The sequence below is a fragment of the Tenrec ecaudatus genome, chromosome 16 (genome assembly GCF_050624435.1).
Source record: "Tenrec ecaudatus isolate mTenEca1 chromosome 16, mTenEca1.hap1, whole genome shotgun sequence".
Taxonomy (NCBI): Eukaryota; Metazoa; Chordata; class Mammalia; order Afrosoricida; family Tenrecidae; genus Tenrec; species Tenrec ecaudatus.
This window is the reverse complement of record NC_134545.1, coordinates 26,107,752-26,135,463: the sequence shown is the minus strand read 5'-3', so window position 1 is coordinate 26,135,463 and position 27,712 is coordinate 26,107,752. Positions and strand designations below refer to the sequence as shown.

Below are 27,712 nucleotides of genomic sequence, written 5' to 3'. Positions count from 1 at the left end.
ATTTGAGCCCTTGGTATCAGCTCCTCATTTTTCCCCTCCCTCCCCCCCACGAACCCTTCATAATTTATAAATTATTATTATTTTGTCATATCTTAAACTGTCCGACGTCTCCCTTCACCCACTTATCTGTTGTCCGTCCCCAGGGAGGGGGTTATATGTAGATCCTTGTGATCGGTCCCTCCTTTCTACCCCACCTTCCCCTTCAACCTCCTGGTATGGCTACTCTCATTATTGGTCCTCAGGGGTTTATCTGTCCTGGATCCCTGGTGTTTCCAGCTCTGATCTGTACCTGTCCAAGACAGTAATCTTTACAGAAGCAGACTGCCACATTGATCTCCCTGGGAGCATGTAGCCACTTCACTACCAGGCATCCAAATTGTCGGATACCCCACACCAAACCCCTCGCCATCGAGCGGGCAGCTCCTGACTCAAAGCCTGAAAATCAGGCCTGTTCACGCTAATAACCAGGTCCCTGAAACTGCGTTGTGTGCGTTATGGAGGAATTGCTTTCTACCTCAGAAAGCACGTCTTCCTCGCACCCTTCGGCCTCTGTCTGCGAGTTCCCTCAACTGGTCCTCTCATCTATCTTAGCATGCCAGATACCATGGCCTAATAGGAATTATGGCCAAAAGATCTGTTTCCAGGTTTGGTGTGCTGGGTAGAAAAGAGCCTCGAGTGTGTCTGTGTGTCCTGTAAACATTGAGGTGACTCTGGAGCAGTACTTCCTAAATGTTATCCACTCACAAGTCTGTTTCACCAGAGAAAGCTCTAAAAGGACTCGCTGCTAGAGACACCTCAGATTCATGACACCTTTGGAGTTGAATGATTTTTTATCATTATACCTTCAGAAATTTTACTGTTGGCCAATTTTACGTGAGACATCCCTTCCCCCACATTTAAGAAGCTTTGCGTGAGGCTGTGCAGCCCCTCTCAAAAGAAACGGCCCCGTAGTGCACTGGGGCAGGGTGCATCTGTAGAGAAGAAGATGATGAGTGGTCTTCGGCCCCTGGAATGGTCTCCCACACCTTGCTGACAGAACGCAGGTCCCCGTGGACAGAGGCCTACAACCAGGTAACTCAGGCCTGTGTATGTGCCAGGGCCCTGCACACACTGTGGCTGGCTAATTACTACTGTCAAGCAGATACATTAACAAGTGGTAATCCAAATAGAATTAAACTCGGTTCCACCTCCTATGTTCATGTGCTGTGTATGGACCATGCCCGGGGGCATTTGCTTGGTGAGGAGGCTTTATGGGACTCATAAATGGGGTGAGGAAGAGCCACCTCCTGGGCGTTGGCGCCTCAGACCAGAGGACCAGCTAGTACCCGAGCAAGGCACTCAGGCGCACAATGCCAACCAGGACCCTGTGACAACGCAGGCCCCCTGTGGCTGTTGGTTTTGAGTGGAAGGACAGGTGCCACCAGAATGTGAGGCCCATGGTGTCAACACATCCCTGTCCATGGCAAGGAACAAAAGACCGCTAGGTGCTGGTTTCACTCCCTGGGACAGTGCTACAAGGGAATGATTTGTGCAGCTGGTCTTTAAAAAGGACCATTTTCCACATCTGTGCATCTGATATCATTGAGTAAATTATCAAGTTGGTGGTGGGGCGGGGAGTGGCAGAGTGGGGAACGGTCTGTATACGGTTATTTTTAAGTACATGTGTGCATTCTATGTATTCATTATGTGCATTTAAAAATGGACCAACATAAGTTAGGTAGGGGTTAAGCTGGGATTAGAGAATAACAGAGCTCATATAAATTTCTGAATTTTTTTTCTCCTGTCAGGTATGTGTCCTATAAATAACAAAAGGATTAAAAACTCAAAACCACTCCCGCTGTCATCAATTCAATTCCAACTCATCCCCAGAAGTGATGCCCAATTCAGAACAGTAGCAAAATGACAATTATGAAGTAGCAACAGAAATAATTTTATGGGGTGCATAAGCAAATGTGGCAAAGAAAGCTGATGGTGCCTGGCTATCAAAAGATATAGCATCTGAGGTCTTAAAGGCTTGAAGGTAAACAAGCAGCCATCTAGCTCAGAGCAACAAAGCCCACATGGAAGAAGCATTCCAGCCTGTGCGATCATGAGGTGTTGAAGGGATCGGGTATCAGGCATCATCAGAACAAAAAATCTTACCGTAGTGAATGAGGGGGGAAGTGCAGAGTGGAGACCCAAAGCCCATTTGTAGGCCCCTGGATATCCCCTTGCAGAGGGTCTCGGGGAGGAGACGAGCCAGTCAGGGTGCGATGTAGCAACAATGAAAAATACAACTTTCCTCTACTTCCTAAATGCTTCATGATCCGAATTCTCCCTTCCAAGTCTGGCTAGATCAGAGGATGTACACTGGTACAGACAGGAACTGGAAACACAGGGAATCCAGGGTGGATGATCCCTTCAGGACCAGTGGTGTGAGTGGTGATACTGGGAGGGTAGAGGGAGGGTAGGCTGGAAAGGGGGAACCAATTACAAGGATCTACATGTGACCTCCTCCCTGGAGGACAGACAACAGAAAAGTGGGTGAAGGGAGACGTGGGACAGGGCAAGATATGACAAAATAATAATTTATAAATTATTAAGGGTTCATAAGGGAGGGGGAAGCGGGGAGGGAGGGGAAAACTTAGGAGATGATACCAGGGGCTTATGTGGAGAGCAGATGTTTTGAGAATGATGAAGGCAATGAATGTACAAATGTGCTTTACACAATTGATGTGTGTTTGCATTGTGATAAGAGTTGTATGAGCCCTTAATAAAACGATTTAAAAAATAATTTTATGGTTGGGGGTCACCACAACATGAGGAATTATATTACACTGCTTTAGAAAGGTTGAGAACCACTGGTATAGGGTTTCTGAGACTAAATCTTGGGAGCTGACAGCCTCATCTTTCTCTCAAGGAGCAGCTGATGAATTTGAACCATAGACCTCGAGGTTAGCAGCCTAACACCTACCCTGTAGCACCACCAAAGCTCCATAAAAGCACTAAAAATGGATGCTCCTATTTAGGGGAGTCATTCATCATAGTGTAGGTAGTAAGCAGCAAGGGAAAATTATAAAAGTTCATGGTTGCCGAGAGGAGTAAGCAACCCACTTTGGCTGAGAAGCAGCAGCATTCGCTCTATGGAAGAGGCAGAATAATCCAATCCAAGCTGGACTAGGCAAGATAGTGGATGATCTAATAGAAGAAAGTTCGTTCTGGAATATGCCTCATTACATTTTTCAACCGAAAACTTGGGGGAGGGAAGAAGTGAATTTGACCCCAACGAACTAATGGTCCTAATGTAGGTGTGACCAAATCACCCTGTGATGCCTGTGAGAGATCGATGAAGCATCAACAGAGTATTCCTCAAACCGATAGCCTGTTCCCAGCCAGTTCATGCAGGCCCCCATGCCCAGAAGGGAATTCTGTTGACAGTCAGTCCTGCGTGGTCATTCACGGGGAGAAAGAACAGTTGAGTTGATAATGAAATTCTATGTCAAATATATTATTATTAATCCTTTTTACGAGGAGTCCTGCTCATTGGGTAAGGTAAGCTTTAGGCTGCTCCTCAGGAGAAAGATGAAGCAAATGCTCCCAGAAAGGTTTACAAAGCCTTGGAAATACCATATAGGGTCGCTATGAGCCAGAATTGACTAAAGGGCAGTGGGTTTGGTTCTTGTTGTTGTTAAGTCATCTTTATATTCTTTGGCTTTGGACCTCCATCCCAAGGAAATCAAAAATGTAAGCCAGGATCTATTTGAGGAAACATTTATTTTAGTAACTGGAATAGTTCAAACAAGATACTTAAATTAGCATATATGCCATTAAAAACATTTACCAAGAATACTTAATGGTCTGCGGGAAAGCTTATTTTGGAGTTAGGACGGGTGGGCAAGGCTGTGTTTAACCCAAGTGGGGGGAGAGGTGGGGGGAAAGTACTCTCAACCTTTCTTTGTTGAAACTCTTTGGACAACATTGAAGTCCTCAGAGTCGCTTCAACATTCCACCTCCTCAGTCACCCTCTGGTCAGGAGTTTGGACAAAAGAGATCTCTTTGGTTCGTTGCTAGTAAAACCATCTTCTGTTAAAGTTTCCTTTCATAACAGATCCTGGAACAGCAACATCCAAGTGCTTGACCAAGGAAAAAACACTCAGCAAAAGTGGAGGCCGTGTCCCAGGGAGAACACAGACCACACGCACTTCCACCAGCCCCACAGGACAGGGTAGGGTGGACTGCCCCTGTGGGGTGTCCAAGACCAAATCTTCACAGAAGTAGACGGCTTTCTCCCTCCAAGATAGATGATGGGTTCCAACCACTGACCTTGTGGCTAACAGCTCAAGGAGTAATCCACTACGCCACCAGAGAGCCATAGTCACTGTGGGCCCCAAACTTAAGTCTGGGTGTAAGTATACCTCCGTGGAGATGTGTCCCTGGTTAGTGGCCAGCTCTGGGCCTGAGGCTTTCCTGCCATCGCATCAGAATGCACCAGCCGCGTGGAGAAACCCTAAATGTGGTCACACTGGTGGAAGCACTGCCTTTTGAGAGCGCCACAACCGTGCTCAAGAGCCATCTCTTCTGGCCCCCGGCCGTCTTGCCTGATTTCATTTTTAATAAACACGAATTGCATAACCTTGTGGGCCTCAACCTGGCCACATCGAGCCCTATCTTCTAGACTTGAAGCTTTCTGCCTGGCAGAATGTGTATGTGTGCCAGCCTTCAGCTTTGGACGTTTGCCCCAGGAACTCCGAACACTGTATTGTCTCTGTTAGCTGCCCTGGAGATGCAAAGGAAAGACTTCGCTGAGTGGCCCCTGGTCAGTGGCAGGGTGAATGATATAAAGATATCACTGCGTTGGGAACGAGATTGGTAGGCCACAGCAAGGCCTGCATCCCCTGTGACCTTCATCTGGCCACACCCCAAGGTGGCCCTTTCCCACCCTGGCTTTGAGGTGCCTGGTCTGGAGAGTTTTGGACCTTAGTATCTGATGTTATAAAGACAGGGCATGATCCATCACAAGACCTTCCAAGCCTGTGGCTTTGATTTGCTTTGCATTAGGATTCTGGCCCAAGCCTGACTGGGTGTAATGGGGCCTCCCTAAGCTTTGAAAACCCTCTCAGGAACGTGCAAATCAGGGTGGTTTTGTTTTTTGCCTTGGGGCAATAAATGACAGTAAATAGATCATTTTCCAAAAGGGGGTTATTATGGGCATTTTCAGTCCTGAACTGGCTCCTGGCAGGACAGTCCCCAACAGGGTCCTGGGTGCCCCCGACCCCCAGCACACACACGGTTCTGTCCAATCCTAGTTTGTGCAGGAAATACAAATGGGCATTAATAGCCTCTTACATCTCAAATGTCCTGTTGAAAATAAATCACAAGGGAGAATGAGCATTTCCTCTCGGCAAACCTGTGTGCGCACTCATTTGAATGTGACCAAACTGGAGCTTCATAGGCAATTTAAGCAGCTTGCTTTCGTTTAATGAGCCCTAGTGGTGCAGTGGGTTAGGCATTGCATTTCAAAGCTACCCGTGGCTCCTCAGGAAGTTGAGGCGGTGTCTGCTGCCATCCAGTCGGAATGGACTCCATGGCAGCGAGTGTGGTGTTTCCTTTGCTTTTTAGTTCTTGACCTGAGGTGCACTGGGGCACAGTAGTTAACCATTCAGCTGCTAACAGAAAGGTCAGCGGTCCTAACCCCCAGCCGTTCCTTGGGAGGATGACATGGCATCTGCTTCTATAGATGTGGAAACCTACAGGGGCAGGTCTGCTCCATCCTAGAAGGTCCACTGGGCATTGGAACCGATTCAAAGGTGACAGATTTGGATTTGGGGTTTATTTTTATCTGTTCGGCACAATGTGGAAATCAAGAGATGGGGCAACCTTTCTAGTTGTTTGGTTGGGTTTGATTTTTTAACCTATCTTTCCCCCCCACCTGACGTTACCAGAGGCCCCCAGCTTCTGTCTGTTCTCACAGGGGTCCGCTGTGAGTCCTCATTCTGAGAGACATGCCCTCTGGTAGCTGCAAGATGGGCAGCCAGGGCAAGAGCAGGAGCCATACAAGAGGGACCCACTGTGTCTGCTTTGGTTGTCCGTGACTGTGTGTGCTCCAGCCAGGCAGTGCTCCATGCTGCCCAGCGTGGTGCAAACCTGCAGTTGTGTCTAACCACAATCGGAACTTCCAAATCCTTGGTGCTTCCTGGTGTGGCCAGGCTGGGCTGCAGCCAGGGAGGGGCAGCACCAGCCAGATCCTTCCTCTGTAGCCCTGACACACTCCAGAGAGGGTCCAGTGTCCCCAGTCAGGGATGCGAGCACACATTTCTCTCTTGATGTGCCCCTGCTGCTCATTTCCTCATGTCAATGCTGTTCCAGAGATAGAACTGGTGGGAAAGCCAGGAATGTCACCTGGGAGGAAGATACCACTCGCTCCTAACTCTCAAGCCTTGGTAACCTCAATCAAGCAAATTTGGCTGTGCCCCAGGGAGCTTGGGGGTGCAGAACTGAGGATGCCTCAGGCTCAATTTTACTGTGCCACTGAGTCCTCTGGCTAAGGAGACCACCCGCCATTTCAGGGCTTTCTGGATTACCCTGGCTGCACTTTCAACCTAATGATCTAGGATCTCTCTTCTGCAGCTAGCAGCTGGAGTTACATGCCCGTGGCATAGCCAGGGAAAACTCCCAGGACTTGCTCTGCCTCTTGGTGCAGGTTCCTCAGCTGGTGAGGCGTGGGGGCTTGAGATGCACTGAGTCGCAGCCCCACCAAGAGGAGACCCTTTCTGGACCATTGCAGCTTCTGAAACTCAGCAGCTACAGGGATGAGGACCTAGCTGATTCCACTGAATGTGTGGTTTCTGTCCTGCTAAGTACAGCAATTGGCTCAGTGTAGAAGTTACAGGACAAGACTGCCCTCTAGTGGGCTGGTGGAGCCATTGGCACAGTCCCAGTCACAGGGTTTATGTTCAAAGTGGTTCTTAGGCTGAACCGAGGGGAGCAAGTAGGCCACTGGAAACAAATCTGATTTTGTTCTTTATCACTTACTCTGGACTGCAGGGACATCATTGACCTCTGAGCAGTAGCTACTATTTGCTCCTTTCGTGGGTGACGGGTCCCCCACTCTTAATTTTCCAACAAGGTGGAGGTAGAGGTGGTGCTGCTGTTGGTTGTTAGGTTCCATTAAATAGGTTCCAACTCTGTACAAAAGGACAAAACACTCCCTGCCCGTTCCACGGCCTAAAGGCTGGCATGGAGCCCTGGGGGCGTGCTGGTCACATGTTGGGCTGCTAACTGGAATGTCAGCAGTTCGAAGCCATCAGCCACTCCTAGGGAGAAAGCTGTGCTTTCTACTCCTGTCAAGAGTTTGGAGCAGTTTTGCTCTGTCCTGTCGTGTCGCTGGGAGGTAGCCTGGACTCTGATTGAAAGGGTGGGATTGCATCTGACGCCCTGAGTCTTAGGCTTATTCTCATTTAGGAGGCTCCTTGGGATAAAAGGACCTCTTTCCCTCCCTGAACTTAATCCCTTACCTTCTCATCCATCCTTAAGACACCCTCTCCCTCGCTCTGATCACTCATTCCCTGCAAACTGTCGAGTCACCCGAACCCTTCAGAAACGCCAAGAACACACTTTCCCGGGCCTCACTCCAGCCCTGCTGAATCGGTCTCTGTGGTCAGAGCCAGGAAATCGGCTTTCAAAACTTCCCAAGTGGCTGGTTATGGGCAGCCAGGCTCAGTAGCCAACCCAGCTCTGTCTCCTCTCTCACTTGTCATGGTTTTCCCCGCAGCTAAAGTTACCAGAGGCCCCCAGCTTCTGTCTGTTCTCACAGGGGTCCGCTGTGAGTCCTCATTCGGAGAGACATGCCCTCTGGTAGCTGCAAGATGGGAAGCCAGGGCAAGAGCAGGAGCCATACAAGAGGGACCCACTGTGTCTGCTTTGGTTGTCGGTGACTGTGTGTGCTCCAGCCAGGCAGTGCTCCATGCTGCCCAGCGTGGTGCGAACCTGCAGTTGGTTTCAGATGTTTGCCCAGTGGTTTTCCCCTTATTCCAAGCCTTCTGATCCCCAGGGTAACTACACAGTAGGTGGCATTCTCCCCATTCTTAGAGATAGGTAAATTGAGGCTTGGGAAGGCCAAAGTCACCTAAGTCGGGAACTGTCAGCCCAGTGTTTGAATCGAGGCCCATCTGGCCTCCCATACCAGCTCCCAGGAGGGAGAGGACCAGAGAGCTGCACACTGCTCTATTTGTGTTTGTTTTTTAAATGTGGTCAGTATACACTAACAGAACATCCCACGTGCTCTCTCTCCCTCTGCCAGGCCAAGCGAGCAGTGCAGCGCGGAGCCACCGCTGTCATCTTCGATGTGTCTGAAAACCCAGAAGCTATAGACCAGGTATGCGCTGCAGGTCCCACCAACAGGGCTGCCTCCACTTACCCATGGTATTGTGTCCACGTGTGAGAGGGAGGGGAGGATTTGCAGTCCAGGAGGAGGTCAAAGACTCTGTGGCTCACCCCTTCCATCCTGAAACCAGCAGCAGCGCCAATACACAGTTGGGCCCTGGGAGCTAAGACCTAAAGATGTGGAGCATTTCCAAATGGGCTTCCTCCCTCCAGCCTCCTAACCTGAACCCTCGCTTCCTCCTCAGCTGAACCAGGGCTCCGAAGACCCACTCAAGAGACCAGTGGTGTACGTGAAGGGTGCAGATGCCATCAAGCTGATGAACATTGTCAACAAGCAGAAGGTGGCCCGAGCGAGGATTCAGCACCGTCCGCCTCGAGTGAGCCTCCGTCCCGCCGACTGCCCTCTCCAGTCCCCTACCCAGCCCCTCCGCCTCTTCGATGGCACCTGAGTTCCTATGGGGCTCCGGGGAGACATTGCACGCACGCTCTCGTCAGGAAGGTTTTAAAGGAACCGTCAGAAATGGGGACGGGACCCCGGTGGCTAGCACTGGGCTGCTGACCACAGAGGGGAGGAACGAGGGGACGCGCCACCAGAGGGCAGTGGATTTCTCTCTTTACCCTAAATCGGTGGTTCTCAACCTGTGGGCTGTGACCCCTTTGCGGGGTCAAATGACCCTTTCACAGGGGTCACCCGATTCATACCAGTAGCAAAATTACAGTTATGAAGTAGTAACGAAAATAACTTTATGGTTGGGGGTCACCATCACATGAGGAACTGAATGAAAGGGTCGCAGCCTTAGGAAAGTTGAGAACCACTGCCTCAAATAGAGGCACCCACAGAAAGGTCTGCAGTCCAAACCACCCAGTTGTTCTGGGCTGGCGAGTGGCTACCATGACAGTGGCAGCCTAGGAATCCCTAGGGGCATGGGGCACACGGCACCCAGTCGCCATCACAGACAGGCCAGGGGAGCCGGGCCCTGCTTTCTCCCACCCAATGCCCCCACCCCATGGTCAGAAAGGAGGCCCTGAAGGGGTGACATGCCTATGCCTGCAGCCTCTCCAAGTCCTGCTCCTGCTGCACACGTAGAACTCACGGCCGTCAGGCAGTGGGTCTCCGAGGTGGTCGGACTGGAGGGAAGCAGATCGCCTCATCTTTCTCGCTCAGAGCAGCTGGTGGGTGTGAACCACGTCCTCGGGGTTAGCAGCCCACTCTGCCACTAGGGCCCCTTCACAGGGAGGATGATAGAAAAGAATCCTGTGTGCGATTCTTCCCAGAGGGTAGCTGACCATACTGAGGTCCCCGAGGCACATGGAGACCTGGCGTAGTTAACTTTCAACTCGAATACAGTGTGCAAATGGACCCTGTGGTCAGGAGCTTTTGAGGGGTGCCTCTTGCCCACACTGCAGACCAAAATTCCAGGAGCATCAAGTTGTTGACTCTTCCACCACGCCCCCCATCACTCACTCACTCTCACACACACACCCCCACCCCACCCAGTTTAATCTCTTGCCTGCAGCTTCTGGAGACCAGCAGCGTGCCAGGGCACCCCAGGGTCCGGCGAGCAGCATGGCCTGAGGAGGAGGAAAGGAGCATGCAGGGCTGGATGAAAGTGACCGTGACTCACTGTAGTGGAAGCTGATAGCTGGGGCAGCAGCGTGCAATTTTCTGAGTTGTTGTAAACCATTAACTACATGGCTCATAATCATTGTTCCCTCAAAACCGACACTCGCTTCTTTGTCCTGAAGTACACTACTCGTGTTGCTGTGGAAAGAGCCCTTGCAGGCTGTGCCATGGGCAGCCAGCCTGTGTGAGGAGAATCCATTCCTGGTCTGTGCCAGTGGGTCAAATCCCAGGTCCTTCCCAGCACCCTGCCCACCCAGCAACCAACCCATCACCCACCAGGCTGAGGCGGGGCTGGGACTAGCTGTCTGTGTTCTTCCGCAGCAACCCACCGAGTACTTTGACATGGGCATCTTCCTGGCCTTCTTTGTCGTCGTCTCCTTGGTCTGCCTCATCCTCCTGGTCAAAATCAAGCTGAAGCAGCGACGCAGCCAGGTAACCAGCCCGCCAGCGTAGTCCGGGACGTGCCTGCCCAGAGCTTGACATGCCAGAGAGGCAGGTGCAGGGTTCCAGACCTCCACCGGCTGTGCCCCAAAGAGACCTTTCCTAGGAAGACTGGGCCTCAGGTGTGCAATTATGGAGCCCCGCTTCAGGTGGGATGAATCCGAATCCAAGGTTAGGGCAGCCCCTGCTGGCAGTGCCTGTGTTTTGGTAGAGAGATGGGGCAGGGGCAGGATGCAGATAAGCAGGAAGTCAGGTTCCCAAGCATTAGGAGAAGCAGAGCATGGCAGGCAGTGTATTGGCCATTGCTAGCAGGTGCCAACACTCACACTGCCTTCCATTGCTGGTCCGAGCTCCAGCCGGTGCTCTTTGAACACAGCTAGCACCCGCTTGTCAGCAGGGCCTTGTGCACTGCTGTGACACTGAATGGGTTTCTGTGGAGCTTCCAGACCAAGGGGAACTAGGGAGAAAGACCTGGTGATCTCTTCAAGAACCAGCTGGCACCACTATCAAACCTTGTGGAACAGTGAGGGTCACTGTTAGCAGGGGGGTGCCTCAAGGGCAGCCATAAAACCCTCACACGTACCCCTCTCCCCTACCCCCCCTACCCCTGCTTGCCCCAGTATATAGAGCAGGAAACCTGACGTGCATACACTGGCAACCAGCTCGGGTTACGGAACTGGGGCTGGTGGCTGTGAGGCCCTGCTGTTGACAGAAGCCAGGTGGTGAGGGGGGCTGTGGCCAGAGAGGTTCAAGGGTCTGTCTGTTCTGGTCTGTGGGGACTGGTACCTGCTGCCCCAGTAGGGATGATAAGCTGGCCCTAATGGGCTCTGTTCTGCCTTGCAGAACTCCATGAACAGGCTGGCCGTGCAGGCCTTGGAGAAGATGGAAACCAGGAAGTTCAACTCCAAGAGCAAGGGGCGCCGGGAGGGGAGCTGTGGGGCTTTGGACACACTCAGCAGCAGCTCCACGTCTGATTGTGCCATCTGCCTGGAAAAGTACATCGATGGAGAGGTAATGATGAGGGTGGGGCGGACAGGCCAGCCAAGGCCCCGGGTCTCTCGGGGAAGGCCATTGGAGGAAAGCTGTGCTCTAGACGGTGACCAGAAGTGCCAGGTTGGTAGGCCAGAGAACCCATATGGTCCTGAGAACCGGAGCCCATGTTTGTTTCAGAATTGCCCTCTGAGAAGCCCAGGGCCGGACAGCCCCCACACAGACCTCCACCAAGAAACTTTGTGGTGTTTTGACAGACTAGCGCTTTGGTGTCTGTCCATGTCCCCCTCCCACACACCTCTCTCTCTCTCACACACACACTTTGAAAAAATTCTTCTGCCTTTTCTTTTGAAAGCTTCAGACAAGTGGCCAGAGCTCACTGTCGCTCACCAGGGGGTCCACATTGTTAGTTTTTGCCACGCTGGCTTGATCTCTTTCCAGAGCCATGCATAAGGGGCTTCCAAAAATGTGTGGAAAACTTACATTATCTTTTCATTCCATTTTTTCCCCACAACCTTTTGTAAAGGTCCCCCTCCTGCCTATACACATTTTGGGGGAGAGGAGCAAGCAAACTTCGTGAGAATCGGTGCAGAGATTTCGATGGCCTTTGATGGAAGTTTCACACTGTGTGGACCTAGAACAGACACTAGCCTCCGGAGAGCGGACTCCCTGTAGACAGTGCTGACAGCAAGGCACTTGGCTGCCAACCACGAAGTGGGTGGTTCAGAGCCACCTGGGGTGCCTGGGACAAAAGGCCTGGCACCCTACTCCCAGAAGGTGACAGCCATGGGCAAAGCCCTACTCTGTGTCACATGGGCAAACCTATAGCAACTTGGGGTGGGTTTTGGGTAGTGGAGTCTCGTGTGGACACGGGTTCTAATTCTGGCCCAACCATGTTGGAACTTTGCCCTCCGGGAACCAAACCAGTCTCTGTGCCACGGGCCTAGGCTCTCCTGCCCTCAGGCCACCCACTGCGATGAGGACAAGGGGAGAGAGCCAGGGTGGGCCCAGCATTGGGTGTTGGCTGGGTTCTCCTGTGTCACGCTGGCCTAGTGCATGAAAGCCACGGTAGAGCCATCAAGGGGCTGCTGTCTCATCGTGCCTAGCCTCCATCCCCACAACGACCACACTCATCAGAAGTCATGTGCCTCTGGGCTGTGTTCAGGGTTCCGTCAGGGAGCAGGCCAGGAGAGCTTTGCACCGTGAACTTGTCCCCATCTGAGGCACAGGAGGTCTGGCCAGCCAAGCCTGAGTGCCTGCTTCCAACTGCAGGGAAGGAGATGGCCTCTTTACGCTCCTGTCCCTGCAAGTTAGGGGCTGGGCTTGGGGTACAGAAATGGGAGTGATGGGGGACGGGATACTCTGGCACAGGTGAGCTGATCAGGGCCCAGGGTCCATTCGGGCTCTACTCAGAGCTGCCTGTTGCCGGTGCCGCCCTTTGAACTCCATCCTCTCACTTCTCAGGAGTTGCGGGTCATCCCCTGCACCCACCGTTTTCATAAGAAGTGTGTGGACCCCTGGTTACTGCAGCATCACACCTGCCCCCACTGCCGGCACAACATCATAGGTAAGCAAGCGGCTGGATGCGTGGTCAGAACCACTGCCATGTTGGAGGAGGGCGATCAAGCTTTCTTCCCTAAAGCCAAGCCTTATGATGTCGCTGAGCTGGGGTTTGGGCTTCAGCGGGAGCTATGGTGATGTTGCCCTGTCCGCATGTCTCTGAGGGGGACCAGGGCCCCCTGCAGGCTGCTGGTTCTCTGAGCAGGTCTTGTGTCCTCCGAGACAGTTGTGAACTGTCCGGGAACAGGTCAGCCTTTGCCAGCAGTCAAGACTGCGAGACTGAGTGCTGACCCCCAACTCCACTCAGCCCTGCGTACTGTACCTCCTCTCCCCCAGAACAAAAGGGAAACCCTGGCACCATGTGCGTGGAGGCAAGCAACCTGGCAAGCGGTCGACAGCAGCGCGTCCTCCTGCCCGTCCACTACCCAGGCCGCGTGCACAGGACCAGTGCCATCCCAGCCTACCCCACAAGGACAAGCATGGATGCCCAGGGGAACCCTGTCACACTGCTGACCATGGACCGGCATGGGGAGCAGGGCCTCTACGCCCCGCAGACCCCGGCCTATGTCCGCAGCTACCCCCCCCTCCACCTGGACCACCCCTTGGCCACCCACCGCTGCAGCCTGGAGCACCGGGCCTACTCCCCAGCCCACCCCTTCCGCAGGCCCAAGTTCGGTGGCCGCAGCTTCTCCAAGGCCGCCTGCTTCTCCCAGTACGAGACCGTGTACCAGCACTACTACTTCCAGGGCCTGAGCCACCCAGAGCAGGAGGGGCAGTCCCCCGCCAGCCTGGCACCCCGGGGCCCAGCCCGTGCCTGCGCACCCAGCAGCAGTGGTGGTCTGCTCTTCCCCTCCATGGCCCATGTGGCCCCTCCAGTCCACCTGGAGAGCGCCAGCGCGTCCAGCTTCAGCTGCTACCACGGCCACCGCTCGGTGTGCAGTGGCTACTTGGCCGACTGCCCTGGCAGCGACAGCAGTAGCAGCAGCAGCAGCTCCGGCCACTGCCACTGCTCCTCCAGCGACTCAGTGGTGGACTGCACAGAGGTCAGCAATCAGGGCGTGTACGGCAGCTGTTCCACCTTCCGCAGCTCCCTCAGCAGCGACTACGACCCCTTCATCTACCGAAGCCGCAGCCCCTGTCGCACCAGTGAGGCTGGCGGCTCGGGCCGGGGGCTGACCACGCCACTCGAGGGTCCGATGCCCGAGGAGCTGGCAGCCGCGCCTGGGCAGGGGGCTGGCCTGAGAGAGCCCTCGGGGGACCAGCTGTCCACCTGCAGCCTGGACATGAACTATAGCAGCAGCTCCTCCCTGGAGCCCCATGGGCCCACCGGCTCTCCCTCAGAAGTGGGGCTCGAGGCTTCTCCCGGGGCCGCCCTGGACCCTAGGAGGACCTGGAAGGGGGACCATGAGGGTCTCACGTGTGCCTGCTGCTGGGAGCCCCTGCCTTCTGCACTGGAGCCTGGCGTGGGCGCCCCCCTCTGTGAGGGCTGTGGCCCCTCGGGTGGGGGAGGTCCCCAGGGCCCCCACAGCCTTCGCCCAGGCCATTTTCCCAGGACAGATGGGGTGGAGAGTGAGGGCCTGCCCTGCTGCTTCTATGAAGAGAAGCAGGTGGCCCGCAGCAGCGGGGGTGGCAGCAGCTACCATGCCAAGGACTACACTGTGCACGTGCAGTACACACACACAGAGGAGCGCCCAGCTGGCAGCCCCCTGGGGGCCGGGGACCTGAGCCAGCGTATCCCCATCATCCCCGAGGATGTGGACGGAGACTTGGGCCTGCCCATGGACTGCCAAGGGACCCGGGTCTACAGCCCTTCAGCTGGGACACCAGGTCCAGACACCCCACAAGCCCACTGGGGCCCAGGTAGGGCCCAGGCAGACGATCGGGCATTGGGTGGCCTGTTGGGGGTGCTGCTGCAGCCACGCTGCCCTGCCGAGGAAAAGGGCGCCTTCCAGGATACTGGGGACGCAGGGAGCACGGCCCCTGAGGCTGCAGGTGAGAGCCAGGGCCCCTCTTTGTGTGTCCTCAGGGGCTCTGTTTGCAGCTCCGGCTGTAAGCACGAGGTGCACTCTATGGGCTTCACCTTCTATTCCCACTCAGCTTGCTACTCCTGATGCCTCTCATACATGCCAGCCACCGTGCCAGCAGCACTCAACATCCTCTGCCCTGAGTCTCCCCCCATAAGCCCAGACCCACTGCACCCGCCAATACGTAGCCTCCCCAGCAGGGTCAGGGCTTCCCCGTCTGCCTGCAGAATGCAGCGTTTGCTTTATTCCACAGACAGCCAAGAACTATGAACTTGTGGTAAAATTATAAGGGCAATCCCAGAAACACAATTTAACAAGACAGAAATTACAAATCCCATATACCAACACCACCCCACACACTCACATACACAGTCTCAAATTGCTGGAATCTCCAAACATTTAATCTCAGGCAGTCATAAAAGGTGTGTTCTAGCACCTTTGAGTAGCTCTGGGACAAGTCCTCCCTCAAGAATAGTTCCCAGGTGTTAGCACTCCTCCATGTATCTTCACCCAGCCACATTCCATCCCTTGCCCCGTGCAGGGGCAGAGTGTCTGCTGAAAACCCCTCACTGGCTCGCCCTTAAAATCCACAGTCTTCACGCCAATTCCAACCCGTAGTGAGCCTGTAGGCCAAACAAGAACTGCTCCGTTGTTCAGCAAAGAGGAAGCCCCTCAGCGACACGGTGGGCACAGTGGGCGCAAGTCAAACAGTTGTGAGGGTGGCACGGGGCTGGGCAGTGTTTCACTCGTCACAGCACATAGGGTCACTATGGGTCGGAACCAACCCAACAGCCTCCTCTTCCTCCCCAGATTGGCTGTTAGGTTCAAACTGTTCTCAAAGAAATGCTTCATCCACTGCACCACCAGTCCACCTTCTATGCAGTTACCTTTGAAAAGCCTAAATCCACACCCAGATTGATGTCACCTAGCCCCTGCCCACCCATCCAAACACATCCTGCTTCTCTGCTCTCACCCCCTCGGTGTCGATCTAGTTCCCCAAACACCCACAGCTACTGACCTGGCCCCCCTACCTCCCCTGCCCAATTCCTGAGGTCACCCCAGCCCTGTTCACTAGTGAGTGGATGCCACCAGAGAACTTAGTTTCTCTTGCGATCTGTGAACTCTGAGGGCATCTTCTCTGGACACTGGATCCACCCCTCTGCTGCCTTGAGTTCCCGTGCTGCCCGGTGACTCCCAGAAGGCCCCACCCACACAGCTGTGACGCCCACCTGCTCCAAGCCGACGGGAGTCAGACAGCCTCAGCCCCGTACCGTGTGCACAGTGGGCTGGTGTGGCGAGCTCTCGCTCATAGAGGGACCATCTGGGAAGCGGGAAATGGGGGGCAGAGCCCTTTCCTGATGCTTGCTCTCTTCCTCCCAGGATCAGGATCTCGACTCCCAGGTGGCAGCGGAGGCGGCAGAGGTTCAGGTGCCTGAGCTCTGAAGGAACGCTAATCTGGAAACGGGACTGTGTAGACTCCAGACTTGGACTTCCTTCAAAAAACAGACTTTTTTTTTTTTTTAGCTTTGACAAACACACAAAAGTGGTAATACAGAGACCCTCCTTCTCAACCCGGAATGTGAGCCGCTCCTGGCAACCCCTGCCCCACTAACTCCCCCGCAGACAAATACTGAGTCCTCCGCCTCTCTTGGGAACATGTTCTTCTTCTGTGTTTTGTACAGTGCGTGTGCTTGGGGTTCCGAGGTGTGTGGGATTGAGTTCTCTGCATTGTTGGGGTTTTTGTTTTGTTTTAAATATTATATGTAAATGTAAAAAGTTATTTAAATATATATTTTAAAGAACCCTAACTGCCAACTTTTGCTGAAAAAGGAAAAGAGAAAAAAACACACTGCTGCATTAAATGAACCACATCGTGTACATACTGTTGCCCCCCTGTGGGGGCTCAGGCCTTTGAAAAGCTCAGGGCTACCCCTGCCTTAGAACTGAACCCGAAACTTGAAGTCAATCCAGTTGATAGGGACACAGACCCTGAGGAACACAATGCAGCGCCGCTGCTGCCTCCCTCTCCCTGGGCAACCCCACGGTCCACGTGGCTGAAGCCAAGGGCCTGCAGTCGAAGGCCACAAGCAGACGCAGCTAGGATGAGGGAGGTGCTGAGAGGGAGCTGGAGTTGTCAAGGGACAAGCCTCAAGGTGGCAGGTGGCTCTGCCCACTGTCCTCAGTCCCACATCTGGCCATCCCCAGGATTAAAAGGAGTCCATAGTCACTAGATCTGAGTCCCAGCCTAAGGGAGGGCCCCAGGCATGGGGGCCGGGGTCCTCTGTCTGGAATGCCTGACCCGAGGGACTGCAAGAAGGGAGGGTCCCCAGGGAGCAGCCCCGTGGTGGGATCTCACCCAGCAATACATTGGGCTTCCAGCCCCTGGCTGCTGAGTTCAGTGCAGGGGCACACACCAAGAGGAATGTAGTTTGGTGGCCTTGGTATTTGGTGGGGTGCATTTGCCACGTGCTCAACGATGGGCCGTGGGGCCACACTGCGCATGCATCTCAGGCACAGCTATGCCCCGAGGCTGCTGCTTCCTGGGGGTGCATAGTGGGAACCCAGTGGGGTCTGCATTGAGATTTGTGGGGGTAGAGCCTTTCCCATCCTTCAGGTTGACAGCCTTCTGCATCGTGGCTGAGATTCCTCCTCTGGCCTGGAAATGTCTATTATCCTGTCTGATGCACTATTATGTATTCATTCTCCAGGAAAGAGACTATGAGATAGTTCAGACCCAAAGGGTAGATTTTTGTATATTTTCCCAGCGTCTTTCTTTGTGTAAAAGGGGAGGGAAAGTAAAAAACACAAATCAGTGTGTGGTTTTGTTGGTTTTGAGGGGTGGGAGAGGGTGGAGAGAGATTCAAAAGATGTTTCCATTTTTAAAGGGAGAGAGTCTATTTAAAGCTGATTCAAATCAGGGAGTCTTGCCTTTTTTTGTTCAATGTATTCCGTGTTCTTTAAAAAATATATATTTTTAGAAGAAATTAATTGCATTAGCCCTTAGATTCACTAACTCATCACTTCTATGTATTCATTCAATGGGGACTTGTCGCCATCTGAAAGTGTTTGGCCGAAGTTCACTTGGGGAACGAGAATGGCGCAGCCTGGTGCCCCGGGTGGGGAGACAAGGACCACCACTGGGTGGCCAGGTGACTGATAGCCTTCACCAGTTAGGCTCAAGTGACATCGACCTGGGCACCTTAGCCAGCACACCCTATATGAAGTCCCACTCTATAGGAATTCTTCACCACCACCATGCTCCTTAAAAACCCCGCTTGCGATGAGGGAAGTTGCTTGCTTCTGGCCAGGATGTGATAGTGGAGAAACTGCAGGTTCCAATCATTGAGTCTCTGAGAGCCACAGAGAGACGCCGGCTGTGGTGAGAGTTGGCCCCCAGCCTTGGTGGCAGGGTCCCTTGGGGGCTGGCTGCTCTCTGGGCTGTGCCCGCGCACCTGTCGGTGAGGGTGTGAGAAGCCCTAAGCTTCACATGTTGACATGTGATCCAGCCGCCTTTATACCTCGGGCCAGGAGTCCCAGCTGCCGGGGACAACAGCCTGCGTCGTGTGGTTTGAGGGAACAGGGCTAAGGCTTTGAACATAAACTGCAAAAAGCAGCTTCTCATGGTTAATTTTTCCCCTCTGTCTTTAATGCTTTCGAGTGGAGATTATCTTCCTTGTCTGAAACCATACCCCCAAAGTGGCATTCTTTAGCCCTGACTGGAAAACTACTCAACACCCATAACCATGACTCAGCTGACTGTGGCTTCAGCTGGGCTTATTAAAATAAATGCACCCCACTTTTTCCTTTGAGAGGGAAGCACATTTCATTTGTGTGTCTTAAGGAATGGTAGCCACGGGGGGGTGGGGGCAGGAATGTCTCTTAAATGTGTGTCGTCACATCAGGGGACCAGAGTATCATGGCCTCGCCTTTTAAGTCAAACAGCTTCTTCAAAGTTGTAAGAACGACACTCTTGGCAGACTCTTCGGCGTTGGGTGGCAGGGTGAAACCTGTGAGAGCCGGAAATGGGCCAGGTTGCCTGGTTGGCAGTCTTGCGCCTTTTCTGCCTTTGACAGGGTGCGGTCTAACCACTTTTCTCCCAGTCTTTTCAGCGGACAACGTCTGCATCTGTCTTCTGTGACAGGTTTCTGTCTTACACGGGTTGGCTGCCACAGGGATTACTGTATTTAGCAGTGGAGGCTGCAAGACGACCCCCGACCCTGCCCAACCCTGCTCCCTGAGGCTGAAATGTGGCTCTTGGGTTAGGTCCCACAGCCCAGCCCTCTAGGACAGCCATGTCAACTCAGCAGTTAGAAATGGCTCTTTGGGTGTTGGGTGTTCTGCCTAACAAGGTACCTTGTTGGTGACATAGCTCCAGGGAGCTGGCCTGAACTCCTCCCCGTCAGCTCCACCCTCTAACCCTGGCCCCACAGCTTTTCCTAAAGCCTGGTGGGCTGCTCAGCTGAAGGCTCCTGCAGGACTAGTGCTTCTGAAATGAGGGCAAAAAGAGAGCGAGGACTCCGGAGTGCTGCTCTTCAAGCAGAGCTGCCGTGTCTCTGCTCTCGATGTCATGCCTTTCCTATTGGTCTAGCGAAGCACTATTTCAAAATGTGTTTTTTAAAAAGAAAATTTGTTTCTCCCATAGCACTTAAAAAGAGAGATTCTGTAAAGATTTTGCTGTAAAGCTTTTGTAATAAAATGGTCTAAGGGCTCTTTTCTCCAACATTTCCATTAAAAATAAAATGTTTTAAAGGCTAGAAAACAACCTATGTATATTCTGTATATGTATAGCAGCACATTTCATTTATGGAAATATGTTCTCAGAATATTTATTTACTAATATATTTATCTTAAGCCATGTCTTATGTTGAGAGTGTTGGAATAATCATTGAAAATGACTAACATGAGGCCCTGTAAATACATAATAATTGCACACAGATTGTTACATATTTGCCGACCAAAAAAATGATTTAAAACAAGTTGTAGTCTTCTATGGTTTTGTAACAAATTGTACAAATGACTTTTTTTTTAAAAAAATACAATTTTATCAAGTATGTGTTACACGTTGTCGTGACTGTTTTTGCTCAGTGTGCCAGCGTTGTACAAAGAGGCGTGTGTGAGGAGGCCAGTGTCTACCTTTAACTTCAGCGTGCCCACAAGACCGCAGGAGGGGAGCTGCGGGGGTTCATCTTCTTGACCTCCTCCGATGCTTTCTCCTCAGCTGGCAGTTGATGACTTCACACATTTTTTAATTAAAGAGAAAAAAAGTGGTACCCCCTCCTCGCCCAAAGCTGAGTTTTTCTGTGTTAGGTTAATGAAGCTGTATCAGTTAATCACTTCTGAGTGATAGAACAGCATTGACACAGAAGCAAGCAAGCCCCAAAATGGGATGGGGGGACAAGGGGAGGGAATGGACCCCGTACAGATATGACCAAGAAACAGACACTGAAAGGTCTTTGTGGGCAGAGGACTCCCGAGAATTTAGACTTGTAGCCTCCTGAATACTAGGAGCCCTGATGCCATAAGTTAAGCATTGGGGGCTGCTAACTGCAAGGTGAACAGTTCAAAACCACCAACTGCTGCTCAGGAGAAAGACTTTCTACATCTGTAAAAAGTTGTCTCAGAAACCCATAGGGGCAGTTGTAGCTTGTTCTATAGTTCTACCCTACCTGTAGCTATGGGTTGGAATAGACTCAGCCGTGAGTGAACGAGTGAGCCAGCTTCCTATGCTGCTAAAAAACAGACTTCTGTCTTTTCAAGTTGCCCCATTTAGGGTATATTTGTGTTATAGCTGCACCAACCAGGAAACTGAGGCAGGGGTGGAGGCCAGTGTTCAAGCGCCAGCCTCATCTCTACCCAGAAGATCTGAGAGGTCCTTAAACACGGGTGGGACTAAAGCCCCCAGAAAGTGGGTGAAATGCTGTGAGAGTCCCTGCTAACACGTCAGGCACTCCAAGGTCACGTGGAAGGTACAAAGTGTTTATTTCTCAGACATCCAGCAGAAAAGATCCAGCCCCCTTGAACTCCTGGCCCTGTTTCCCGCTCTTTAACTTGGGCCATTTCTTTGGCCCAGACTCTTCACTGAGTGGGACTGCTGCCTGCCCAGCGGCAGGTCCTTCTGGGCACCTTCAGGGCTGGTGGCCTGGCTGCACAGAGCATCCCAGAGCTTCTGCTTAATGGCCTTGCCCAGCTCCAAGCTGTACCTCCTGGGGGTCCCAGAGGGATTCCACAGCATTGGCTCGACCACGGCGTGGTACAGCGCCTTGTAGCCCTCCGTGGGGAGGCCGTGGATGGTAAGCGTATCCTCTGGCGACTGGGATCTCTTTCTGGCTTCAGGAAGCCTGGCCTGGCCCTTCCAGGCCGAGGCCCCACTGTCCCAGGGCAGCGCTTGGGTGGCGGCCACATGGTCGGCATATCTGTCCTCAAGATCTTGGCGGACGGTTCCTTTTTTCTCCTTTGAACTTTCTTTACTCTAGCCAAGAAGAAAGCAGAGAAGTCAAAGCCAAAAACTCGAGAAGGGTGCTCAGAATACTTATCTGGGATTTGTGTCCCCGCGTCTTGGTTACAGCAACAACCAACGTTTCGCCTGCGTGCCCTAGCTTATTAGGACACCAAGTTTACCACTGCAGGTTTGCCCTGAAGCCCTGTAAGGGCAGCGGGGCCACTTTAAAGAGGGATTGAACTTGGCTTGCCCAAGGCCACGCAGCTGGATGGTTCATAAACTCCCTGCCAGGCAGGATCCCAAGAGATGGCTCTGTTTAAAGGACCTTCGCATGTGTGCAAAGCAAGTCTTTGTAAAACCCTAAGCCAGGAGGGCTGTTCCCCATTTTGTAGGCAAGAAGATCAAGGTTCAAGTAGGTTAAGGCCAATGTCCTCAGTTACACCCAGGGCTGAAATTGGGACCTCAGCGCTGGCCTCCGTGGAACAATGGACTCACAGCAGACCTCTGGCCCCCAGTCCTCCCTAGATGAGTTCATACAGCTGTGACATCTGGCTCTGTGTGCCTGTGCCTGTTTGCACTCATGTACACAAGCCCTTGCATGTACCTCAACGATGCCCCAGCCTTTGACTTTCTTTCTCATCCGTTTCCTAGTTCCCCTTCACTCCAGGTTCTGATCCGTGTTCCTAGAAGCCCCTGGTCCCTTTGTGGCCGGAAACCCAGATCTTCTTTCTCCCCTAGATCAGCCCGCCCACCTGTCCTCATCCCTTCTTAAACTTCAGATTCCCTCCTCTTGTGACACATCTCCGAGCTGTTTGTCTATTCCATGCCCTCTAGCCACACTCTTCCCTCTCCGTGCCCACCCCACTTGCTCCATCACAGGCCAGCATCTACCTCGCCTCCGGCAGGCCTCTTGCGCCTAGGTGAGCCAGGCCACGGCCCGGCAGGCCGCTTGCTTCTGGTCCTGCTGGAATTTCTGATCCCATGCGCAGGGCTGTCTTTGGGCTTCAATCCCTTGGAGGGTTTTGTTTCTTCAAACTTGCGCCGCCCGGGGCAGCATTGGTCCTTGAGTTGGCGCCTGAGAACCAGTTTCACCAGGGAGAAGGAACTGGCCGTTAATGGATTCTTTACAACTTCCCAAGAAGAGCTGGTGACCGGGGTGGGGGCATGAGCAGTCTGACTTGCACCCTTCCTGGCCGTCCATATGTTGGTGAGAGCCGGTGAGTCCACATAGCAGTCCTGAAGCCTGGTATTCAACAGGATGGACTCTCGGAGTCTGTAGGTGGGGTTGATGAGGTCTCGTCTCACGGAGACTGGATGCTAGAATGACAGGGGGAGGGAGGAGAGACCATGAAAAAAAGCCCTTCTTAAGCACAGGCTGAAAGGCCTAGCATCGACAGCCAGTCTCTCCCCATGCCTCCCTGAGCCTCGTGTACCAAGTCAGGACAAGCTAGTACTTTCACAAGGTCACAGGGATACACAGGCTCTTGGAAGACAGAGCTTACAGGGGTGGAAAGTGAGGGCTTTTCAGGGAGCGGGGAGCATTGTAGGGCAGGAAAGAAGGCCATTCCTATCTGCTGGATAGAGGAGGGGGTCGGTGGCAGGAATCGGAGATGCTTGGAGGCTCCATTTAAGAGTTGGCGTCATCCCTCTGTGCCGCAACCCAGAGATGGCAGTGGCTGCAGCCCTGCCAGAGCAGACCCGGAGTGCACTTTCTCACCAGACATGCCCGAGCCAAGAAAAGTTGACAGAGAGAAATGCCCGGGGTCCAGGAGCACCAGGAGCACCAGGTCAATGAGAAGTAGCTGATAGGCAAGACTCAACGCACAAGTTCTCCAGACTTGACTGTCTACAACATGGCAGATATTAAAAATAAAACAAGAAAAGCACCTTACCATGTTTTTCGGTTGCCTTAAATTTTATTTTAGCTAGCTTAGTAGGGGAAAGCAATATGTATTTTCTCTCCTTTTTTTTTTGGGTTATTTACTTATTCTGATTTTTCTTTTATCTCCCTCTAGTCACCTGCCGTTTCTCTGCCTAGTCACATGTGAGCAAATCACAGTTTGTTTTAGGTTTGGGCCCCCCTGTGCAGGTGCAGGCAGGACTGAGCCCTGCTCTCTAGTATTTGTGATGTCACTGTGGTTTGTGATGTGGGGGTGGGTGGGTGTTACATCATCAGGTTTCATAGTTCAATGACGGCTGCCGGGTGCTCTATTGACGTGCTTATTGTCATCACTCAGGCTCCTGGGGTTCTCATTTCCTACCCCCAGAAGAACTTGAGAGAGTCTCAACATCCTTCCCCACCACAGACCCGAACCCTGGTGGTCCGCCAGGTGGTGAACCCCTGGGCAGTTGACCATGAGGTCAGTGGTTCAAATTCCCCAGTAGCTCCCACCTGAGCACACACTGCTCCTGTGAAGAGCCCCTGAGCTGAGTTGAGTCTGTCTGTCTGAAGGAGGCAGTGGGCCAGGATCCAGAGAACACATCTATGGCTACGGAAAGGTCGTCAGCTGGGCAGGTGAGATGCGCAGCCCCAGGTAGAGGGGATGCACGTGTACATGTGCACATGTCCAAGAAAAAGGTACCCAGACAGACTAGACGGTCTACCCCAGGTCAAGGGTGACCGTCTCAGAAACGCACAGGGACAGTCCTACCCTGTCCTCTAGGGCTGGTATGAGTCAGCATGGACTCCACGGCAGGCAGTGAGTTAGGTTTTTTGTTTTTCTTTTACAGCTACCACGAGTGAAGGACCTGGTCCCTGGAGCTCTGGGTGCCTCCCCCCTGCCCGTGTCTCCCTCCCCGGCTGGCTTCTGGAATGTGGTTTTACTTTACATCCCCTGGCAAACGCAGTAATTAGAGCCGTTCTCAGTGTCAAGAGCTTGAACAAAGAACAAAGCCGCCTCTTCCTGGGAACTCTTGGGCAATGCTTCACCTCTTATCAGGTGCTTGTCCTGTTGGTGGTTTGGCTATTTCATACACAAATGCCAACGGAGCCTGTCTCCCAGGGGGCGGAGAGCAAAAAGAGTGGAAACAGCTTGTTGGAGTCTGGCAGGAGTGCCTGGAATCGCATGTGTTGCCGGTTTGAATGTTGGCGTGTTGTCCCTGGAGGAAATCAAAGCCTGCAGGCAGACCGCACCGCGGGGCCGTGGTGGCACCACCTCCACCCGACGGCAGCTGGACCCACAGGCGCTGCAGAGGACAATGGAGCCCATTCAGCAGTGAGCCCTGGCCTCACCTCCCAAGAGGTGGGTCAGCTTCAGCACCAGGGGTGGGGTCGGGGGTGGAAAAGGCCTGTCTCTGGGAAGGGTTTGCGAATGTCTGGAGGCTGAGCAGGCAGGAGGCCCATCAAAGCCAGAGGTGGCACCAGGCTCTCAGCCCACCTGGAAATGACCATGGAAATGACCGTCTGCTCCCACTCTGTGTCACAGGGGACAGGAGGGCAATGGCGAGGAAAGGAGCCATCCTTCTGTTGGGGTTCCTCCTTCATCTTGAAGAACCCTCACCTTTCTTAAAACTCCCCCTCTGGCCCCACCAGCTTCCCTGCACCGTTAACAGTAACGGGTCCTTGCTGGACACGGGACATCATTCTAGGCGCTTCGCATTTCATCTCATGAAATGAACGGTCCTAGGACTTTGGGTGCTTCTGCCATCCTTACACTACACGAAAAGCGACCGAGAAAGCACCGATAGCTCAAGAACCATGCCCCGGACCCCCAGCTGGTAACCCCCAAAGGTAGATGCCACCAACGCCTCCACACCTCTTGTTTCTACCCCTCTGCCCACTGTCACCATGATGTGCTGGTCTCTGGCTGGAGGCCCGACTACATAGTACAAGTCACCCCAACTCTAGACCCAGCCTCGTCATAAGACTTTCTCAAAGGTCAGGAGTTAATATCCATTTCAGACCCATCCTTCAAGGGTCCATTCACTCTCTGGACCTCAGTCTTCTCATCTCTGAAATGGTACTCCCAGCCTTCTGGTGAGCATGAAATAGGGTAGCACACACACAGCAATTGCTCAATAAATAATATTCCGCTGAACTTGATTACTCCTGGGGTCAATTTATTCATCTGGTGCTTTCCTGAGCTCCCCTTGCACGTGGTCTGCATGACACAAGCTGGGGAGACTTTCATGTTTAGCCCTTCTCCGTGAGCCCCTGTTTGGAGGTCCAGTAATGTGCCCTGGGAAGGTGAGGAATGGTTCTGTTTTGATGGTGATGCCTCCTTGGTGGGTAATTGCCAGCTCTATCAAATCTAGTAGGGCGTCCAGTCATCACCCTGAGTATCCCGGTTCCTTACAGGGAAAGGGACGTGGGTACCTGAGGAGAGGGTAAGGGGAGTGGCTTGTCTTTAGCAGAGACTAGTGCACTGGTGGTTCGAAACCATCAGCCGCTCCTTGGAAGAGGGACAGGGCTTTTACTCCTGTAAACTCTCTTCAGAGACTCACAGGGGCAGTTCTACCCTGACCTATAGGCTTGGTATGAGTCAGCATGGCTGGATAGCAGTGAGTTTGGTTTTTCGGGTTTGGTCCATCGGAGGTTGCTTAGAGTTAGAGAACACAACCTCTCAACTCGCTGCCATTGAGCTAGAGACCGAGGACTGCGGCAGGAAGGGCCACCAAGCTGCTGAAAGGCCTGATTCGCAGTTTGATTCTCCCATGAAGCTTTTGAAAACCCTGCGCTCAGTCTAAATCAGCATCATTTCCCAGCCATCATGTCGAGCCGTACTTCCTGATGTATCTAAACCACCGATTCTATTTGGAAACACATCTGCTCTGCTTTGATGCTGAGCCAGGCTCTTTGCTCTGTATTTTTAGCTCCTATAATCGTTCTTTCCTTCCCTTGTCTTTTTCCCCTCTTTCCTGAACCATTGCCTCTCTTTGCTCCGGCTTCTCTTCTCCTTCCGGAGGAGAGGGTGAGACAATGGCTGTTAATTCGCCTCTCCCCCTCTTAGTCTCTACCTCAGCACTCGAGTGGAGTTGAGTTGCTGGGGGTTTTGTTGTTAATTTCCCCAAAAGATGTCTTTATTTGAATACTCAAGCAGAGAACTTTCACTTCCCTCAGAAGCGCAAAGTCTGGGACGAGAGAATGGGAAGAGATTCCAGAACCCGTGACACAAGTTCTGCGGAGCAACAATGTGGACCACCGGTGCCAAATGTACGTCTAGCATGAGCCACACGTGTGCACCCACTCTCAACCCCACCCTTGCCACCGGCCCTTCTCACTGTCACTTGGGGCTGTGGGGGGGGGCAGACCCCCACTTCCTGGTTTTCAACCCAACCCGCCTCTGAGTTCTCAGGCAAGGCCCCCTGGATGTCCCACCAAACTAAAGAAAACCAGCTCCCGGGCCAGTGAGGTAGTTCGGACTTGGTTGCTCCCGTAGAACTGCTCTGTAGGGTTTCCTGGCTGTCATGTTCATGGACCTAATCGCCAGGCCTTTCTTCCTCAGTGCTGCCGTGTGGGTTCAAACTGCCAACCTCTAGGTTCCTAGTTGAACACAGACCAGTAGCGCCACCAACCAGGGCCCTATCGGATGACCCACAGACACAAAGTTCAAGACCAACTACTTTCTCGCCGCTCCTCACCCCATCAGAAGCAGCAAATGGCGGCTTTCTCTTTTCCATCCCGAGCTGCCGGAGCCAGAAACCTGGGCGGCAGGCTCCGTGGTAGTGAGAGCCATGCCAAGGCAGACTGAAGCTGGCGGAAAGGAAAAAGTCAGTAACAGGAAGCCTGTCTTCACTGGAAGTCTTGATATTTGGTGCATCACAAATTTTCTCTTGCACTTAGATTTTTAAATCGACCTAAAACTCACATCAGTTTAACCATTTCTGAATGTACTGTTCGGTGGTATCTCTCAGAGTCACAGTGTTGTGAATCCATCAGTTCTGTCTAGTTCCGGCCTAAAAGAGAATGCTGTGGCCAGTCATCAGCCACTGCCCATGGCTCCCTCCCCTCCAGTCCCTGGCAGCCACTCAGTCTGCTTTCTGTCTCTACGAATTTGCCTGTTATAGGTATAGCAGAATGGTTACACAGGGCTGCTAGCTGTAAGGCCAACAATTCTACTCCCTTGAAGAGTTCGTCTTAGAACCCCACAGGGGTAGCTCTACCCTGCCCTATAGGGTCACTATAGGGTCAAAATGGACCCCAGGCGGTGAGTGAGTAAGGTTTGTCACATAAATGGAACCATCCTCCAGGGAGTCTTTTCACTTACTGGGTCTTCCCGGCTCAGCCTCCTGGTAGCATGTATCAGTACTTCATGCCTTTTGACAGCCAAATAA

General features: G+C 52.9%; 2 protein-coding genes across 3 annotated transcripts in view; one reads left to right on the top strand and one right to left on the bottom strand.

Moving 5' to 3' along the window:
• ZNRF3 (zinc and ring finger 3) overlaps positions 1 to 20,045 on the top strand; it is a 180,957-nt gene extending 160,912 nt beyond the window's left edge. The window contains exons 3-9 of one of the 2 annotated variants that reach the window (XM_075533612.1): positions 8,279 to 8,353; positions 8,607 to 8,738; positions 10,307 to 10,417; positions 11,270 to 11,437; positions 12,881 to 12,983; positions 13,313 to 14,836; positions 16,381 to 20,045. In XM_075533612.1, coding sequence (XP_075389727.1) covers positions 8,279 to 8,353; positions 8,607 to 8,738; positions 10,307 to 10,417; positions 11,270 to 11,437; positions 12,881 to 12,983; positions 13,313 to 14,836; positions 16,381 to 16,436 — 2,169 coding nt within the window. In that variant the 3' untranslated portion in view covers positions 16,437 to 20,045. Of the gene's footprint in view, positions 1 to 8,278; positions 8,354 to 8,606; positions 8,739 to 10,306; positions 10,418 to 11,269; positions 11,438 to 12,880; positions 12,984 to 13,312; positions 14,969 to 16,380 lie in introns of both variants that reach the window. The other variant, XM_075533611.1, reaches the window with a different exon arrangement.
• Positions 20,046 to 20,984: 939 nt separating this feature from the next.
• On the bottom strand, positions 20,985 to 27,058 carry C16H22orf31 (chromosome 16 C22orf31 homolog). The gene is given in 4 exon segments (XM_075533411.1): positions 20,985 to 21,085; positions 21,088 to 21,469; positions 22,331 to 22,756; positions 27,020 to 27,058. Coding segments are annotated over 4 exon segments (948 nt in total).
• Between the last annotated feature and the right edge of the window lie 654 nt (positions 27,059 to 27,712).